Genomic DNA, 20465 nt, shown 5'->3' with positions numbered 1-20465 from the left:
GGGACACCTATGAACGAACCAGTAACATCATGTACACCGAGTTGACTTCAGGCAATGAATGTAGCTATTGCAACTCCCGATCGTTGCTGAATGCTGAATACAAATCTTCAACTAGATGTAACTAGTAGCGCTAAGCCACGATACCCACTGTTTTCGTAGCAATCATACAAGTCACAATTTTCAGTCATATGAACTCAAGTCGTTCATCTAGTGCTACTATCGAACGGGTCGCTCAACGCGTCCCAGTACTATAACATTGCTTATTGTTTTACGTTGTAAGATTAACCAGCGTCTGATGAACGTGTGAACACATTTTAGTATCATGTTATCACACCGTAAAGAGATGGTCTATGACAATGTGACAGTCGGGTTTTATTTTTCCGAAAATGAACAGCTGCCCGTCCATTTGGACAGCGTTAACACGAAAAAAGCCCCTGAACACCAATGACGAAACAAAGCTTGCGCGAGTTTTGAACTTATTCGATTTGACGGCACTCGGCGTTGGCTCGACGTTAGGATTGGGAGTGTATGTACTCGCTGGTAGTGTTGCTAGAGAACAAGCTGGACCGGCTGTCGTCGTTTCATTTCTACTTGCCGCATTTGCATCTGCATTCGCCGGTTGACATTAGTCAAATGGTTCCATGTGCACTGAGAGAAAATACACAACTTGAAATGACTGCCGACTGTTCAATGAATGGTGGGCAATGATCAGGTTACCGTTTTTCTCTCAGTGTCCGAAGGAACCGCAAAATTAATTGAGAAAATTGTTTACAGGTCTTTGCTATGCTGAGTTCGCTGCCCGCGTTCCCAGAGCTGGATCAGCATACATTTACTCTTATGTGACTGTTGGTGAATTTGTTGCCTTCACCATCGGATGGAATTTAATTTTGGAATACGTAATCGGTGCTTCGTCGGTGGCACGTGGTCTGAGCGGCTATATTGACGCATTGACCGGTAACCAAATGGGAAACTATTGGCTCAGCGTGATGCCAATGAATGTGGATTTCCTGGCCGAATATCCAGACATTCTATCGTTTTCCATTGTGGCCATATTGACGATTATTCTGGCAGCGGGAGTTAAGGAGTCCAGTTACGTTCACAGTACGTTCACGGTAATTAACATGCTAACCATAGTCGTAGTGGTCGTCGCTGGCAGCATTAAGGCACAACCATCTAACTGGTCAATAGCCAAAGAAGACATCCCAAATGGCATCGAAGGTGGTGACGGTGGTTTCATGCCGTTTGGCATAGCCGGAGTTCTAGCTGGGGCTGCGAAATGTTTCTATGGGTTCGTGGGATTCGATTGCGTCGCAACAGCTGGGGAAGAGGCAAAAAATGCCAAGCGAAACATTCCGATGGCCATGATACTCACACTGCTCATCTGTGTCATCGTTTACATTGCAATTTCAACGATACTGACTATGCTGTGGCCGTACTACTTGCAGAACCCTGAAGCTCCGTTTCCGCACGTTTTCGACCAAATCGGTTGGATTGAAATCAAATGGACGGTTTCGATCGGAGCCGTGTTCGCCTTGTGCACAAGTCTGTTGGGTGCAATGTACTCTCTACCACGCATTCTGTACGCAATGTCATCGGATGGTGTCCTGTTTCGGATTATGAGTCGCGTTCATCGGAAGACTAAAACTCCCGTGATTGCGACATTGGTTTCAGGACTATTTTCGGCTATAATGGCGGCCGTTTTCAGTCTACATCAACTCGTGGACATGCTCAGCATCGGAACACTTTTGGCTTACACAATTGTTGCCATCTGTGTGCTGATCCTGCGCTACGAATACATAGAAACCACTGACGATACGGTTGGAGATTCACAGTTTGTGTGGAAAGACATATTCCGATTCCGTTCATCGTCACGGCCTACACGAACATCAGCCATTGTCACAAAATATTTGGTTGTCATATTCGCAATACTCTCTACGCTACTCGGCTGCCTCGTTTCATTTGTGCCGTTTACAACCGCCAACATTGTGGGCATTTCGATAGTCGGTGCGGCAATGGTTGCAATTGTCTTTTTGAATTTTGTTCAGCCAGTCGACAAGGATCTGACCATATCCTTCAAAGTTCCGTTCGTACCGTTTCTGCCGTGCTTCAGCATCTTTTGCAATATTTTCCTGATGCTGCAACTGGATGCGGCTACGTGGATTCGGTTCGGTGTGTGGTTGGTTGTAGGTGAGTACAGAAATAAATATTTCCGTCACTCCGTCGCTGTTGTAAAGTTTAAGTGTCCATTCCACTCAACAGAAAGTACTCCGTGAGAGGGCCGTGAGAGAGCGAGCTGTCAAATAAACAAAGGAAAAATTGAAAAAAATCAGTTTTGTCTCTCACACGGAGTACTTTTTTGGTAAGAGGAAACTAAAGCTGCCAGCGGACTTACGCCGTTTGGCTCTCTGTTCGCCGTAAGAGAGGAGCACCGTGAAGGATTTCTACTAGTTGCGATTCGTCTCTCTTGTTTTTTAACCAATAAAAATCCTTCACGAAGCTCCTTACGACGAAAATTTTGAAGTGAAAATAAAGCATAATGCATAATTTCCTCTTACTCCGTTTACGCTCCGTTTAGCTAAACCACGTCCCTTTTTTATTGTTTAAAATGTAAACGGAGTGCAAACAGAGCGTAAACGGCGTAAGAGGAAATCAAGCATTAACGTCTAGTTTCCTCTTACCAAAAAAGTACTCCGTGTGAGAGACAAAATCTAATTTTTAAAATTTTTCCTTTGTTTATTTGACAGCTTGCGCTCTCACGGCTCTCTCACGGAGTACTTTTTGTTGAGTGGAGTGGACACTTAAAGTATGGGTTCCACCCAGGGCCTATTTTTTAGAAACTTTCAAGAAACATTTAAGAAACTTTTGGAAACTTAAGAATCTTTTAGAAACTTGAGAAACATTTGGGAAACTTGAGAAACATTTGGGAAACTTCAGAAACATTTGAGAAATTTAGGAAACTTTTCATTTTAAATTAAAAATATCTAGTTAGGAGATCTCTTCCTAATTGTTTTTCGTGTAAGTAAGATTTAACTTTTGTGGACAATATCGAAAAACAACTTCGTATTCTTGAATCATTGCACTGGGGTGAACATAAATTACATTACATACACATTTTGTACATTTTCTGTTCACAGAATGTGTACAATATATCTCTACTAGGTAGAGTAGAGAATAGAAAAATGCAGCCGTAATTCCACCCCTGGAAATCTCAAAGAAATATTTTTTATTTACATAGAATTCTGTGATATTTAAGAAAAAAGTCGAGTGCACCACTAATCTAGGCATTGTTACTTTGGAAAGCACAAGTTCAATACAAATTCATTTTTTTCTTAAAATGTACATCTTAAATGCATATTGTTGTGGTGATTCCACGATGAACAAGCTGATAAATGATAAGCGATGTAGCTAAAATAAGTACTTGTCGTTTCGTGTGAAAGATTTGCAATGAATTAAAGATTGATACAATTTATTGTGTGTGAAATTAATATAATTTGAGATAATTGAGATTCACTGTATTCAATCCTGATACGCTACTCGCTACTCCTTCTGGGCAGGTTAGTCAAAATCGCGTCTCCCTAGAACACCTTTCTATTTAGCACGTCTTTGAAAACCTTCAACTTAATCACGAAGTCAGTGGCGCTTTCATCAATTTAGCACAGAATTGTTTGTGTATAAAATAAAATTTTTGAATGGAAAATGTCCACCGAGCTAGCAGAATTAAGTTTTTTCGATTTTTATTACATAATTTTTTGCGTAAAACATCAATCAAGGAACCAATTTCATTTCTGACTCGTTATCCAAGAACTGGATTTGTCACACTTCCCCACTATTTTTTAGCAAAGAAAAATTGAGTTTTTGGAAAGAAATAGTAAAGACCTAATTTCTTCACCATTTCAATAAATGGCGTTTGAAAATTCTTCTAAAGCCTAAAATTCGATAGTTCAAAATACTTTACATCTCACGGTTTTCGCGAAATCGCCTAAAATTAATAGTGTAAGACAAATACAATTCAATTCAATTCAATTTTATTCAGCAGGACAAAAAGGAAAAACCTTGTACAAATATCCTTTCGATTTAACAAACACTATTCAACTCTCTCTATCGATAATTAAACATAACAAAGATAAACATTGAGATATAAAAAATATAAATAAAAAAAATAGCAAGTGACGGCATTAAATGGGAAAATAAGATTTTTAGTTCAGAGTATAAATACGATCTAAAAAGTATAAGAAATCAAAAATAGTTCTATTTATAAAGACCAAAGCTAAGACAACTTACATACTGTTCCAAGTTCCATTCATCCGTGAAATGTGAGTTCCTAGTGCACAATTTTCTGTGTCGTTCAGACAATGTGTGAGCTAAGCCAGTATAAGACCATTGGCCAACTTATATATTGCACGAGTTACACGCAAAAATGTACTACTTGAACTTAGCTTTGACGAATGAGAAGCATAATGTAAGTTACAGTCGAAAACCATCGTAACACTTCTAGACGTACACTTCGACATTTTCAGTGAAAATTAAGCTGAATGAATGAATGAATTAAACTAAAGGTATATCTACAAAAGCCTGTGCATAAACGAAGAACAGTAGAAGCTAAAATTCGAAGCAGAATGAGTGGTATGATGCATTTTCGACAATATACTGAAATCATTCAACTATGATAAAGTCTGATGTTTATTTGGCTGAATTCTTCATAATAAACAATAATTGAAATTTCCTGATTCTCAAGTTTCTCAAGTTTCTAAAATTTGAGAAACTCAAGAAACTTTAGGAAACTTTAAGAAACTTTGAGAAACTCAAGAAACTTTAGAAACGATGTTTCTAAAAAATAGGCCCTGGTTCCACCCAACAAAAAGTACTACGTGATAGGGCAAACTGTGAAGCAAACAAAGCAAAAATTGAAAAAATTGAATTTTGTCTCTCACACTAAGTACTTATTTGGTAGGTGGAAATCAAGCGTAAGGAGCAATGGAAGTTGTAAGTGCAATACTGAAAGAAAGGCGGCGCTTCACTCAAGCTCTAGATCAAAAGTATAGCAACTCTGAGGTATTGCAAATTTGCAAGAACCAGCGAAATGATAGGTTGGTACGCCTGTGGCGAGATAGAATAAGGCAAATACAGAGATCCGTTGTCGTTGTATTTCCGTTGTTTCATCTGTAAGGCGAACCAACACTAGCATACAACTGTTGTGCTGGTTTCAGAGAGTTTATAACAGATGGCCTTTGCTCCGACGAAACCAGCGCCATCTGTTATCAACTCTCCTATCAAGCTGGTAAAATTTTGCCTAAGACATGAAAATTTTCTCTCGCAATGCACTCTCCCTACATGTGAATGTCAGCTGGAACCTAAAGGAGAGAATTGCATGAATTGATTCCATTCTCTCTCATATTTAGCAGCTGTCATTGCATGTTCATTCTATCTCGACATGGGCGTATCAACTTATCCAATCTCTGGGCAAAATGACCCGAAACTCAAACTCCATGTATATTATCATAAGCTGTCAGCAGATCACTCGATCATGGCTTCCAGCTAAAATACCAATAGATTTTCGTTTTTATGTTCCAGGTTATTTGATCTACTTCATTTATGGGATACGAACATCATCTGAGATTCGAAAACAGTCTAAGTAAATTTATGGCAAGATTTTTGAGCTTCAATAAAAACAAATCGAATTTTCAAAATCGGCGCATTATTCCGTAAAATGTTGAGTCTTTTCAGCAGAGAGAGCAGAGTCGCTTGAGATTCTAGTCAACCGAAGTAAACCCCTACTTTTAATGACCTTTTGGTCGATGATTATTCCATAAAACGTGAACTTTTGTCCGGAAAATCAGTTTTCAATTTTCAGGTTCCACACTCGGTTCCACAAAATGTTTCACTCAAAAACATAAGGAAATGCTGTTTGGAAACTAAGGCCCAAATGTAATAGATTTTCGTATTGCATTTCTAGTACATTTCGTCATAAAATTACTAATGTCAGCGCTCTATTTTTTTGTGAGCCAACTTCAAAGCTATGACATTTTTGAAAAATTGAGGCGCCTCTTTGGGCCAGCCGAGGTTTTCTATACCCAAACGAAAAACTAAATAACTCGAAGCATTAGTTGAAATGCAAAAAAATCGTCTTTCTGCGGAAATCATAATCATCCAGTAAAACACGTTCTACTACTGGTGCCATAAGAGCTTAATTCTGTAAATTTGACTGAAACAAAAGATATTCTTGAATCATCACTCATTCACTCAAAACCGGCCTATTGAACCAATCTTGAAGCAATCGGCTCGCATAATTCGAAAATGTAAACGAAATTTCAATGCACTTGAATCAATTGATTGTTAAATTTTGCCGATGTTCCCTTGGATGCTACTTAAAATAGTGGAATGGAAATTCATTGAAGTCAAAAGCAAATCTCACAAAATGGAACAAAATAATTTAATAACCGAAAGAGCTCAACTCTCACTCCTCTCCCTCTCAGATAAAGTTTTCACCTTATCTAAATTGAAAAGCTTTTGTTTTCGAGTTTTCGAAATGTGCGACACAACAAACAAAAAGAGAAAGCAGTTGTCAGGTATAATATTAAATGTGAAATGTGGGTGTAGTTAGGTGTGACTGGTAAAAGTGGGTACTTGAAGGTTGAACATGAAATCATATGAGTATGTAGTGACACATAACAACGTTGTATGTACATATGCTGAACAGAAATATACATTTGACATGAATGTGGGTTGACAGACGATATTACGTTCATGTTCCGAGATGTGTATACGATACGAGGTATCACCTCATACACGGAAAGAAAATTTACGTTTTTGTCACAATATCAAGAGTCTGACTGAAAGCGACTATACATCCACTCACGAGCTGTCAGCTTACTGGGCCCCTTGCTATTTTTATCAGAAAAATTAAACTTTCTCAGAAGTGTTCCCCAAAGTGCCATATATTGTTATGGCGTCCGAGCTTGGATTCAAGGGCATATTTGAGGAGTAGAACACACAATTGACTCACAAAAATGCATTTGCATCGAGTTGTTAATTTAAATCTGCTAGCGACACTGAGGAGACATAATTAAAGTTTTACTTTTGTTATATTCACGCTATAAGTGCGCCAAAAATTTAAATATTTTCAACTGACAGTTGTACAAAGTAACGCTGACGTCATATAATAAATGTGAAAAACAAAAGAACAAAACCAAAATTTGAATAAGGTCTTTTCGCGTGGTGGCTATGTGCAACAGTAACTTGCAGTAATGTGAAAAACGTTCTGACCCGGATCCTCTATAATAAAGGTAAAAAAACTAGGGAAACCTATTTCCGAAAATCTTACGTTAAATGCATGCGAGATTTGCATTCCTTTTTTTCTCAGTGTATACGCATCACCTACCTTGTCCTTTTATGTACGAAAACACGCTGTGAGGTTGTAGTTATACTTGCGAAAAAGATCACATAATTAACCGAATATAAATGTAAAACGGTCTGGGAAGAACTGTCCAGCATTTTTGTTTGTTTGTAGGATGAATGAACCCTATGTGATACGATATACTGTTTGAATCCAACGTTGGTTGTAGCCTGTCGGACGCAAACAGATTACACACAGGTATAAAGCAGATGAAAATCAATTCTTTTTACGATAGTATGGCCTTATCCAATGCCAGTCCAGTACACATCTTTTGTTCTTTTCGCAGATGGAATTATACTTTTCGAGAGGTATAAGTAGTTACTCCGACAGCAGCATAAAAAAGTTATTGAGAGGTTTCTGTGAAAAATGAATGCTAAAGATACACAGTTAGAAAAAAAGGTTGAAAAATGACTGAGAAATAGCTTACAGTCCACAGTTGCCAACTTATATTCCAATGGTGTACAAATACTGCGCTATTGGTGAAATATAATTACCAATAGCGCAGTATCATGCCGGAACATTAGTTAGCGAGTTAGCAAGTTCACTACCAAAAATGTTTTTTAAAAAAATTTTTGGGGACGGTGGAGCATATTTATAGGAACTTTTTGACTTCCCTACCTTAACTCTAACGACCCCCAAGCTATGATATTTGGAATCTAGGAATCCATACGAGTATAACGAGCTATCACATGTTACTGCAGCTACAAAATTGGCCGAGATATTGAACTTCGAAATATTGATGTTTGGATGAAAATAAGGCTCGCACTGCATAACTTCCATCGGATTTTTCGATGGATTTGGGTTATTTTCGATATAAGTGAGGTGTTCCAAGGTTGATTCCTAAATTACGGGATTCAGACTGATTTGTCTAAAAAAAATTAATTTCCATAAGGTTTTTTGATGTTGTCGAAATGACACATTTACAAAAGTGCATCACATCAACAGAGGGATTCTTTTGAATTTCGACTGACCAAAATTGACGCTATTTTTCCGGGACTTTTTTATATGTGTCTAGTTATGCCTTGGTGCCTAGCTCCCAAAACCAGTCTCAGGTACTTTTGATCTTAAATACCTGGCTGGTGGTAAGCGGCCAAAAGTCAAAAAATTCGTAGGAAAACTGAGGTCGAGTACCTCCGGGGCAAATATTAACTTCAAAAAATTTGATGATAAACGGCCGAACGGTTAAACGGTTAAATCTATGCATCTGACGAGTCAGACGTTAAGAAGGCATGGATTTATTCTTTCTGCCACCTGATCAGTTTCACTTTCGGCCGTTATTCATAGTTCTTGTCATACGTCTTCTTGACTGTACTTTCTAAGAATTGCTCTTTTCTTATTCCATATTGACTGCGTGGACCGATCACACGAATGGAGGATCATGCGAGTTGTTTACATGGACCGGTTACCCGATCATTCAGTGTATGGAACGTGGACTGTTGTGCGTTGCTGGACCGCGAATTTCCGAAATAGAACGCGATCGATCAGTTTCAATCAAGTGACGAAGCAAAAGGCGAAACGAGGCTCCGACGGGTCGACTGGGCCGAATTTCACCTCCGGTTTTGCTTAATGTATTTACCTTATTCTATTTGTAAATTCTTATGTTGTAAATTACAGCCAGTAGGTGTCAGCCGTTGGCTTAAATAAATAAATAAATATGAACTTTGGACGAGGGAGATGACCTCACTGATGCAATTATTTGGTGAGTTATGATATGAGTCGGTCGGTAGGGAAAGTAAACGGTCGAGAAGGAAAGTAACGGTTGGTAAGTAATGCACCAACACACTCTCACTATTACAGAAAAATATCTTTCGAAATACCCCAATACACACTCGATGTGTGTTTTCGCTTGGGCTTCGCCCGCGCGTGCACACACATCTAATGCGTATTGAGTATGTTGAACCTTTGTTGATAGAATTGAATCGATCCAGAAGAAGTTTCTGATGTTCGCACTTCGGCGAACGGCGCGACGAAAACCACAGACTTCCACCGTATATCGACAGGTGTGAATCGATCAATGTTGAACCGCTAGCTCGACGTAGAGTTAATGCGTGTGTTTTTTTCGCTTCTGATCTTCTAAACGGAAATCTTGACGCCCCTCAGTTAGCTAGGAAGATTGTTTTAAACCCTCACCCTACTCGTGCTGATGATTTTCTTGTTGTTGATGATCACAGGACAAAGTATGGATATCATGAACCGATAAATAACATGTGCAAAGAATTTAGCCGTTTCTCACAGCTTTGGTTCCAGGGCATGCCGCGTGAATCATTCAAAGCGACTGTAAAAATGTTGAAGATTCCAATCAAATTGAACGGTAAGACCAAGATGTCATGATTTACACTGATTTAATCTTGCAATTATGCAATTATGAACCAATGGTTCTCTCTCTAATCCGTATCGATTAGTCTAATCTGGTCTCACGACTTCTAAATATTAAACTCCAAGTCTCATCGACTTGTGCAAAACCGAGCCTATCTAGTCGATTGGCTCTCGCTAATCCGTTCTTTTCCAGGTGGCTCGTTGACGCAAAACGCATCTTCTTGGTCCTTATTCCTTGGTCACACAAATCAGATCTACCTGCTGCTTTTAAACGTCATGTTTTTTTGTGTTTTATAAATCTTGTCCTTTTTATATTGTAATGTAAACAATTGTAAATGTAAGTAGTCAGGGGGCATGTTGACATTGATGAAATGAATTAATAAAATAAAAATATTTCATATTCCAAGAAATATACTATATTATTATGCATGTGGAGGACTTCAGCTTTACAGCAATACCAATGTGTAGTAGTTTGGCACGTGACAACTTAACAGATAAAGACTGAGTGTTTGCTGAATTTCAGTTATTGGTACTTTTAACACAGACTGGCCACGAGGGAGTCAATTGAAATTGCATTTCCACTATGTTTCACTAGACTTTTTCATGTGTAAATTGATATACTGTTCGATAGTGCGATGTATCAAGTATGACTGTCGCTATGACCTGATGAAGAATTGTATTTTGGAATGCAAAACGTCGAAATGCGTATTTAATTCTCTCTCAGCTTGAAAGAGCGATCGAATGTCTTGTCCGTCGTCTTAACATTAAGATTGTCCTATCATTTCTATAGTGGCTTAGACTCCCATTAACTTCCCTCCTCGGCCCCGTTTGTGGCTAATTGCGATGATATGCATCTTTTCGTATTACAATCCTCCACGAACCATTCCGTTATCGCTAAAAAGAACCGCGTCCATTGATTTAAATATCTAGCCAATTATTTACAACGAGAACGAGAATGGGAAACATTAACCGAGAAAATGAAATTCAGAAACTGCAACCATAAATTCCTCCCACAAAAGATTATTAATGAGGTCACGGGAGGATATGACAAATGTATCTGACAAGATAGGATGCTACATCATCGTTTTGTTTTAAGACAAAAGGAACGAACGGAGAGCAAAATTTTTTGCTGTTTTCTTATTCGATTATTTTTTGTTGTTGTTCGAAAATTGAAAATGTTGTCACGTATCCTCCACTCCCCGTTTTCCAGCCATTTAGTTGGCTTTCTGACAAAAGATTGTTACATGTTGTAAGTAATTTTCATTCTCTGGTTGAATCCTTTCCAACATTTGTGTGCATCAACATTCTACTTTTTTTCTTCTCCGTCGTCGTTTCGTTTCTCGTTCAGCTCCGACTCGGTTTACTTACTTCAACATCATTATTTATCCCGTGAGAGGTTTGCGTATCACTTGAGATTGTTCCATAAAATAATGTGTGCACAAGGCAACAGAGTTGGTTCGACGAGTCTATAAATTCTCGCACACACAAAACATTAGCATACAAACCCAATTTAACAAATGACTGGAGCGACAATTTCGAAAACACAATAATAATAACCCAATAACAATATCCCAACCGCCACAAAATGTGTTACAACTCAAACTATTACACAAAATGTGCTGTGCGAATGTCTACATACTGTGTATACCCAAACCGAACCCACATATGATAAAACAATAAATTTTTATTTGGAAGACAATAATATGTAATTCAGATACTGGAGCTGAAATCGTTGGGGTAATCAAAAACATTGAAATAAACAAGTTACAAAACGAACATATTCGCTGCGTGTATATATAGCCCTCGTCGATAGTGCAGAAAGTAACACAATCATTTTGGAGAAATGGCAATTGTCTCCGACCATTTCTTGCAGACCCGCACAATATGTTAAGATATTTTGGCTAGACTAGGTAGGATGTTGCTTATACACATTATAATTCAAATTTTTCTTTTCTTCTTCTGTCAAGGTTGACAGTGTAACAAAAGAAAAATTTGAGTTAGGTCTCCTTCGCGTAGCTATGTGTAGCTAGAGGAGCTAGTCACTTTACCTATGTTTTGTTTAAGTTACTTTTACTAGTCGATGTTGCTTTCAGCCCAGATGGTCCAGACGTTGCTTTCAGTCCATAATATGGACATATTATGTTGCTTTCAGTCCATATGTTTTTTTCAGTCCATATGTTGCTTTCAGTTCATATGTTGCGTCCAGTCCATATGTTGCGTCCAGTACATATGTTGCGTCCAGTCCATATGTTGCGTCCAGTCCATATGTTGCGTCCAGTCCATATGGTGCTTAGAGTCCAGATGTTGCTTAGAGTCCAGATGTTGCTTAGAGTCCAGATGTTTCTTTCAGTTCTACTGTTTTCTAGTCGACTCGTTTACGTTATGTGAAATATTCATGCAACCGAGTGATCAATGGTTGTTAGGCAAAAGATTCTCTAGCTACAATTTGTATCATACAAATCATATACCAAGAACCCGCTTTTATCCTCAGTTTCATACAACGTTTTTTCTCAATGAAGGTAGCGAGTGAAGAAATCAAGCATTTTCATCCCTAGGGGAAAAAGAGCGATTTCTCACCCACTGACACAATGACTACTTTTCATGGCTTGGGCATAAGTTTCTTTGTTTTTCTCGTAATTTAAGCCCTCAGCATGAAAAGTTTAATACACGTCTGTTGTGGACGGTTCATTTTAGGCACATTCGCTTGTCACTCACACTTCGTTTGGAGCTACAACTCGTGAAATCTACCGTCCACCACTGATACGTAAATAACTATTTCCGATGAGAAGCACCCATTTTCTCGGTAGCACGAAAACGTTATGGTGACGTTATCCCATAAACAGACGTTATCCCTGACAGGTTTGAATGAAGTGTAAGTTTAGCAACACTGAAATGTATCGAAATCTTTAACAGGACCCATACAACGACATCTTTAAGTTCTGATGTGTTTGCAGTAGCTCCATCTTTCCATCGCTGTAGTAACGATGCTGAGGGAGAAAATTATAGATGGAACCACCGATTAGAGTCAATTATTGTATCCAAAAGGAAATGTTGACTTGAATAATTAACAGTGTTTTTCGTGCCTAAAAGTGATTGACACTTTGACGCGTACTATATCAACACTTTATTTTGACATAATGTCAAGTCGAGATTATGACTCGGAGTGCTTTGCGCAATCCAAGAAATTCTTTTGTTTACCAAGTGTACGATCGTCGGATATTTCTGTCGGAATATAAGCTAAAAGGGTTTATTCGAATCCCGAACTCCCGTGACTTTAAGTCACACTTAAATATGCATGAAACGTTGTATGAATCTAGTTGCAAAGTGCTGCATTTGGCTTGAGATGCGTAATGTCACACAAGGCCGTAGACCATACATCTAGTGCCTTTTACAATATTTTCCACTCGATGGCATAAATAACTATTTAACATGTGTTAGAAAACGTACTGTTAATGATCTTCTATTCATACTGAGCTGAGAAACCAACCAATCCAGCTAAGAAGCCAAACTAGCGGCTGCCATCAACAACAATTCTAAATGGAATGAAATGTGTTTGTGAATCGATTCGCAACTTTAAATATTAAAGCTCACAGAGACCAGACCAACCCGAAAAAGCGAAACGGATTACAAAAGGTGAACCGGAATTAACGGATGCCATCTCTGTCGTATCGATCGGACCCGGTTTAAATATGAATAAATTTTATTGCTTTTGGGGATATGGAAATTTCAATAGAAATGCTAAAGCCATACAGCAAAAATACATAAATTGTAAAAATAAAAATGTTTCGTTGAAACTGAGAGCTTACGTTCTTTGGGACCTATAACTTTGTTTTACGTTGAATCTAAAGTTCTGGCGCTCCTCGATGAAATATGAAGTGCTTGAGGAATATACATGCAAAATTCGTTATGTATGCACAGTCAAAGTTAGTGCTTTAGCGCTGGCAAATAAAACTGGGAATTCGGAATTTACCGTTTTTTCCGTTCTTTTTAATTGTTAGCAAACATCCGGGCTAAAATTATTTCCTTTTCAGTCTGCACACTGGTTGGGGTAGTGTTTAAGTGAAAAGTTGGTTGGTAAGACATCAGAGATTGGTTGGTTCGTTTATTTTGGTGGAGGTGTGGATATGGCAACGATTATTGGAACAAGGTAATATTAGCTTCGTATACCGGTTACGGCGAATATACTTACGGCGAAAGTTCATGGAATTTGTTTAAAAAAAAATATTTTCGACCCAGAAGCATGTGTCGAAATAGTTCTTTTGCTAACTAGTTAGTAAAAAGGGTCGTTTTGTGCACTAGATGTGAGATTACCGATACGAGCGTTGCGAGTTCTACAGCATCACCACAACTTAACACAATTTTAATCAAAAGTTTCATTATTTTCATGCAAAAATACATCGTCAGTCATATCGAGCACATTTGATTGCGCACAGACCTGTCAATTTACGCATTGGATATGCAAGGTTCTGAAAGAAGAGGTTTGAGGCACTCACGAAGTAGGGTGAAATCAAGTTTGGTAAACGTACTCATTACATATTGTGTGAAAAGTCAACTCAAACCTAGTTGGCGCCACAGGAAATTTTTGATTCGACAGCCTTCGTGATCAACTCGAAAGTGTCTTAACCTATTCTTTCAGTACCTTGCTGATATGTGTGGCATTCATTATCCACTACAATATGTAACATCTACTACAATTGATCTATCAGTGTGTAAATTCACTCCATCTAGATACTGAAACACTGGTACCAATTATGAATAAAATGACATTACAGTAGACAAATCATATTTTCCACTCGGCTTCGACTCGGATCAAGTAAATTCACTCGAAAGCTCGTCTTTTCATTCCTTGTTATGTAATAGTTACTTGTTTACCGAGTGGAGGAAATAGAAAAGTCCAACAACAGTCATGTTTACGGCCAAAGCGAAGCGATCGTTTTTTATGCGTGCATGCTATGCTGTGTTTCGCCGTTTTTCTCCACGAAACGAAAACATCGATCCGCCATACCATTTAGGAAAACAAAAACAAAGTGACAGTTCGACAGTGCACTTTTCTCACTAGAAATGTCATTCGACCAGTCGTCAAGAAAACAAAACGGGAGAAAAGAAGGCAAAACACAACGCGCGCATGAAAATGGCTATTACACAACTCGGAATAGGAATGTAAAGTTGGAAAGTTGAGTTTTCGAGGTCGATTATCAACGATCATTTGTGAAAACACGATATTTCCCGAAGGATACATTTAGCATTGGAAGGACTTGAATCTATGGCACCAATGGAGCCACTATGTTATGTATTGAAACTCCAACTTTACTGCTGTTTAATCATTAATATTCAGTATCAAGACTAAAATGCTGCACCACCAACACCATCTTTAAATAATGCAACCTTAGCCAAGACCCCGGCTGCCTGGAAATGCAGATCATCAATATATGCATTTTATTTATGGTCTCCGTCGTATACATCAATAACAGCACAATAGCTTGACTTGTCCGTGTTGAATGGGTTTTGCTATCATAGTCTTCACCATTGTTGTAAATCAAACAACCGCGGATGTGAAACTGTACACAGTATTCTACATCCTCAATCGCAACAATGAGAAATTATTGTGGCGGAAAGTGGTATTACGTGAGTGGCATGATTTTAGTTGATTTCTGTGCATAGCTCAGCATTAAGTTTCCCAATTTTCGTTTGAATATAGGAAACACATACCAGTATAGAGAGGGCACACTACATAAATATTGATTCAAATCGAAAATACATGACACGAAATTTAAGCGAATTAAAGTTCTGCTGCTGCAATTCTCAGAATTTTATTTAGTGTTAAAGTACGGAGCTGAAGACAGCACAATTTGGCTATAATTTACGTGTAATTTTTAAGGAAGCTGCTTACTCTGAGGTTTTCTTTCGCTAATGAGCAAAACATCGAAAATATGAAGAGGGTGGGACCGTGGTGGGAGGTGGTGGGATTGATAAATATTGGATGAGATTCACTTAAATTAGCTTAACGGATTACAAATCCTTTGTGGCATCCTGGGTTTTTTTTAGGACCAAACTGGCTACCCAAAAGCCCTTTGGAGCATTGAATAAAGAAAATTCGTTAATGTCTCATCATTCATAAAAAACATAAAAAAATCGCCCGAGCACATATGGCCAGTCCTGGACCTGGGTTTTTTTACTAACGTTACTAGCATTTGCCATACCTTACTTTACACCGGCAATGTAATAAGTCTCCATCACGCATTATCCATCACCCTTTGTGGAGAGCGTTGCATTAATAAATAAATGAACTCGCTATACTATAATGGCTGCTGCCACGAAGTTAACTACGGAACAACTGAAAACATTAATCAACAACTGGCACACACGACATAAATTTTCCGAAACGACGACAACAAACGTGGCAGATAAACCATATTTTCACCACAAAATACGAAAATATGTTGGCTAGACTGCAAACACATTATCATGGCCGAAAATCCCATTAAATATAAGAACTCTCAACCTGAACGGAGATATTATTATACCTTCAACGGGCGAAAAACGAAAAAAAAAGAAGATTGGAGATTTTATCGGAGATCCATTAATGTATTTTCTTCCGCTATTGATCCCAGTACCCATCCATTCGGCTATGTAAGACCTAAGAGTAGAAATGCAAGTGAAATTATGTGAATATCTCCGTTCGATTGGTATTAATTCTGGTAATAAAAAATTTAGACGGGAAAATATCTCGACATTATACGTTTACCGAAAAAAAATCATATTTCGGCATGGTTGCGATGGATATATAAAAAAGAAACCACCTCATCATCCACTCGGTTCGATAACATTACGAAATGATAATTTCAAATCGACGTCTACGGATGATTATGGAGGTGGGATACTTTAAGAATTTGGTGAAAGGGCCGGGTTCAATAGTCTGGTGACTGCAACAATCAATGATAGTCTGATTTAACAACTGCTCATGGTTGCACTCTTCGAGACCATTTTATTACCGAAATCTGTGGTAAGCTGAGTGACAGACCTAATGCCATCTATAATTGACTAGGACAGAAACTACTACGAGTAGAATATCAATGCCTTTGCCGGTAAGCCGTGCGAGAGCTCTACAATCAGCTTGACTTGAAATGAACCAATCAGATCGGTATTGTGATATATATCCCCCAAAAAACCCAGAAGGGTAAATGTGACGCAAGTCCTTTATCTTACTTACAAAATAACTGATATCGCTGAGGGTGACGCATTCTGCGCCTGTACGTAAACTTTTTATCAACCGAAAAGTGACCCAAAAAGTTTCAGAAAGAAAATTTGACAAAAAAAAAAATTGCGTCACAAAGTGGCAGATGATTCGGCCTTCTTCCGTTTAAATTCCATTATTTTACGACGGATTTTGTCCTATTTTCATAGCCATGGTTACCTCAACATCTGCCACTTTGTGACGCAATTTTTTTTTTTGTCAAATTTTCTTTCTGAAACTTTTTGGGTCACTTTTCGGTTGATAAAAAGTTTACGTACAGGCGCAGAATGCGTCACCTTCAGCGATATCAGTTATTTTGTAAGTAAGATAAAGGACTTGCGTCACATTTACCCTTCTGGGTTTTTTGGGGGATATCAGTTCTTTTGGAAGTTTAGGGGTAAGGGTCACTAGTTTTGTGAGCATCTCACGTCGACTGCAGCTCAAATCCATCGAAAATACGATGGAAGTTAGGAAGTGCCAGATGAATCATCTGTCATCCCAAAATATAGGAACCAACCTTGGAACACCTCACTTATGTCGAAAATAACCCGAATCCATCAAAAAATCCGAAGGAAGTTAGGAAGTGCTAGAGGAATCATCTGTCATCCCAAAATTTAGGAACCAACCTTGGAACACCTCACTTATGTCGAAAATAACCCGAATCCATCAAAAAATCAGATGGAAGTTAGGAAGTGCCAGAGGAATCATCTGTCATCCCAAAATTTAGGAACCAACCTTGGAACACCTCACTTATGTCGAAAATAACCCAAAACCATCAAAAAATCAGATGGAAGTTAGGAAGTGCTAGAGGAATCATCTGTCATCCCAAAATTTAGGAACCAACCTTGGAACACCTCACTTATGTCGAAAATAACCCAAAACCATCAAAAAATCCGATGGAAGTTAGGAAGTGCCAGAGGAATCATCTGTCATCCCAAAATTTAGGAACCAACCTTGGAACACCTCACTTATGTCGAAAATAACCCGAATCCATCAAAAAAACCGATGAAAGTTAGGAAGGGCCAGAGGAATCATCTGTCATCCCAAAATTTAGGAACCAACCTTGGAACGCCTCACTTATGTCGAAAATAACCCAAAACCATCAAAAAATCCGATGGAAGTTAGGAAGTGCCAGAGGAATCATCTGTCATCCCAAAATTTAGGAACCAACCTTGGAACGCCTCACTTATGTCGAAAATAACACAAAACCATCAAAAAATCCGATGGAAGTTAGGAAGTGCCAGAGGAATCATCTGTCATCCCAAAATTTAGGAACCAACCTTGGAACACCTCACTTATGTCGAAAATAACCCAAATCCATCAAAAAATCCGATGGAAGTTAGGAAGGGCCAGAGGAATCATCTGTCATCCCAAAATTTAAGAACCGACCTGGTGTAAGTTAATATTTAATAATTCACACAATTTCCAACAAGAAACACATCCAAAAACAACACACACCTTTCACCACATTACCATCCATAAATATCATGCACTAAATTATACAAAACACACACACACACATACACATTGGTTTTTATATGACATTTGTATATGGAGACTTTGAGGAGCTCCAGCTCCCAAGATATGAGCTTTTTCCAACTTTTGAAAATTCCATTGTTTTTTTTGGGCCATTATTAGCGTATAACCAAAATTTCAGGAAAATCTATAGAAACGTTTAGGAGTTCCTGGATCCTGGAATCCTGGAACTAAGTAACTAACTAAGTAACTAACTAACGTAGGCGATTTCAGTTATCTGAAAAAACGAAATTTTGCTTATTTCCATACAAACATCAATATTTCGAAGTTCAATATCTCAGCCAATTTTGAAGCTGCAGTAACGTGTGATAGCTCGTTGAACTCGTATGGATTCTTAGATTCCAGATATCCTAGTTTTGGGGTCGTTGGAGTTAAGGGGGAGAAGTCAAAAAGTTGCTGTAAATATGCTCCGCCGTCCCCAAAAATTTTTTTTGTAAAACATTTTTGGTAGTGGACTTGCGTCACGCCCGCTAACTAACGTGCGGGCATGATGAGCTAGTTGCATGTCAAAATCAAGTTAAAATCAAATTAAAATGAAAAATCATATATTTAAATGTGTGTGCAACAGCTTCGTGTACAGACAGTAAGAGGGACTCTTAATGTCAAAAGTAAAGGGACTCAAAATGTCAAAAGAATACTAAGGTTGCCGTTTTCGTTTTATTGGTGTGTGTGATATAATTTTTCATTGAATTTCGAGTCATAATTCATCTAGGTAGTCTACCTCTATGGTCAAAATAACGTCCGGTCTGCCTCAGAAAGATGCTAAGATCATCTTGGCATCTCACTGGTCTGAAACGGTGTGCTTATATAATTAAACGCACTCTGATATGAGAATATCGTGAAAAGAATGTTATGATCAATGAAAGTAAATAGATAGGTATGGCCAAACGTTCAAATTTGTTCTAGCCGGAGCACATACGGATTTGCATGGCGCCACCTCAAACGAACTCATTTCTAGTGGAAATTTGCACTAGAAATGAGCTCGTTTGAGGTGGCGCCATGCAAATCCGTATGTGCTCCGACTTGTATGGACTGGCCATACCTACTTATCTACTTATCTACGGAGCACATCTCGAGTGTAACTCTATGGAGAAAACCGAAGACCATTTAATTATAACTTGACTTGGGGTGACTTGTCAAAGTATTTGATTCTCTTTTATCGGGTTTGCCACTTTTAATTGAATTTTGAATTTTCAGTGGACTTACAGCGTGAATTGTATGAACTAACTAGCCAGACTCACTAACTGACAGAATTCTTTTGTTCTAATGTCAATTTTGACACTATAAGTCGCCCATCCGTCGTTCTCTAAATGGCCAGTAACAAACGATGTGATAGCTCCCAAGGTAAATATATAGTGGAGAGGTAATGCCATTCAAAACTTCTTTCAAAAAGGTGTGAATGGTCCACTTGTGTTTCCTATCTCAAAACCGATGGCCTGAGTTGCTTTACATGTTTTAAATAATAGTATCGAACTTTCGTGCCACCTGATTCAGTTGTTTACAAAATTACCTCTCCGCTTGGAAAATTACCTTGGAAAATCCTGAAAAAATTACTTAAATTTTAGGAAAATCCTTGAAAATCGAAATCGCGTGCAAATGCTTAAGAATCCTTTAAAATTGATATACTTTGAAATCAAAGAAATTCCCACTAGGATATGGCTTTAATGATGAAAATGCTTTCACTGCCACACATCGAAAGCAATGCTTAGCTGAAAAATGAAGATAAATTAATGGGTCGAGTCTATTCATTGCAACACTTTCTGGAAGAAGGAAAGTCATCCAATCTACCAAAACAAGAGGACGAGATTCCCGAAGGCAGATCAGCTGTTATCGTCGCTCAAAATTAATGAGAAATATCATACTGAGGGCGTCGTTCGAATGAATAAATGTTACAATTTTGTGTGAGGGATGGGCAACTTGGAAAACGGGTTGTCGAGAAATATCCTGAGCATTCCAATAATCCTATAATCGAGTAGTACTTTGCGA

General features: G+C 38.3%; 1 protein-coding gene and 1 long non-coding RNA gene across 2 annotated transcripts; one reads left to right on the top strand and one right to left on the bottom strand.

Moving 5' to 3' along the window:
* The first annotated feature begins 347 nt into the window (after positions 1 to 347).
* LOC119077378 (cationic amino acid transporter 3-like) lies at positions 348 to 5687 on the top strand. The gene is made up of 3 exons (XM_037184572.1): positions 348 to 618; positions 775 to 2187; positions 5572 to 5687. The coding sequence occupies exons 1-3, from the start codon at positions 387 to 389 to the stop codon at positions 5634 to 5636; spliced, it is 1710 nt and encodes a 569-aa protein (XP_037040467.1). The 5' UTR covers positions 348 to 386; the 3' UTR covers positions 5637 to 5687.
* LOC119077457 lies at positions 3776 to 5673 on the bottom strand. The gene is made up of 3 exons (XR_005087802.1): positions 5545 to 5673; positions 5220 to 5226; positions 3776 to 3785 (listed from the first exon to the last, which is right to left on the bottom strand). It is a non-coding gene; the product is annotated as an uncharacterized LOC119077457 (long non-coding RNA).
* Positions 5688 to 20465: the final 14778 nt, after the last annotated feature.

This window comes from Bradysia coprophila, unplaced genomic scaffold (assembly GCF_014529535.1).
Source record: "Bradysia coprophila strain Holo2 unplaced genomic scaffold, BU_Bcop_v1 contig_235, whole genome shotgun sequence".
Classification (NCBI taxonomy): domain Eukaryota; kingdom Metazoa; phylum Arthropoda; class Insecta; order Diptera; family Sciaridae; genus Bradysia; species Bradysia coprophila.
This window is presented reverse-complemented; position numbering and strand designations above follow the sequence as displayed.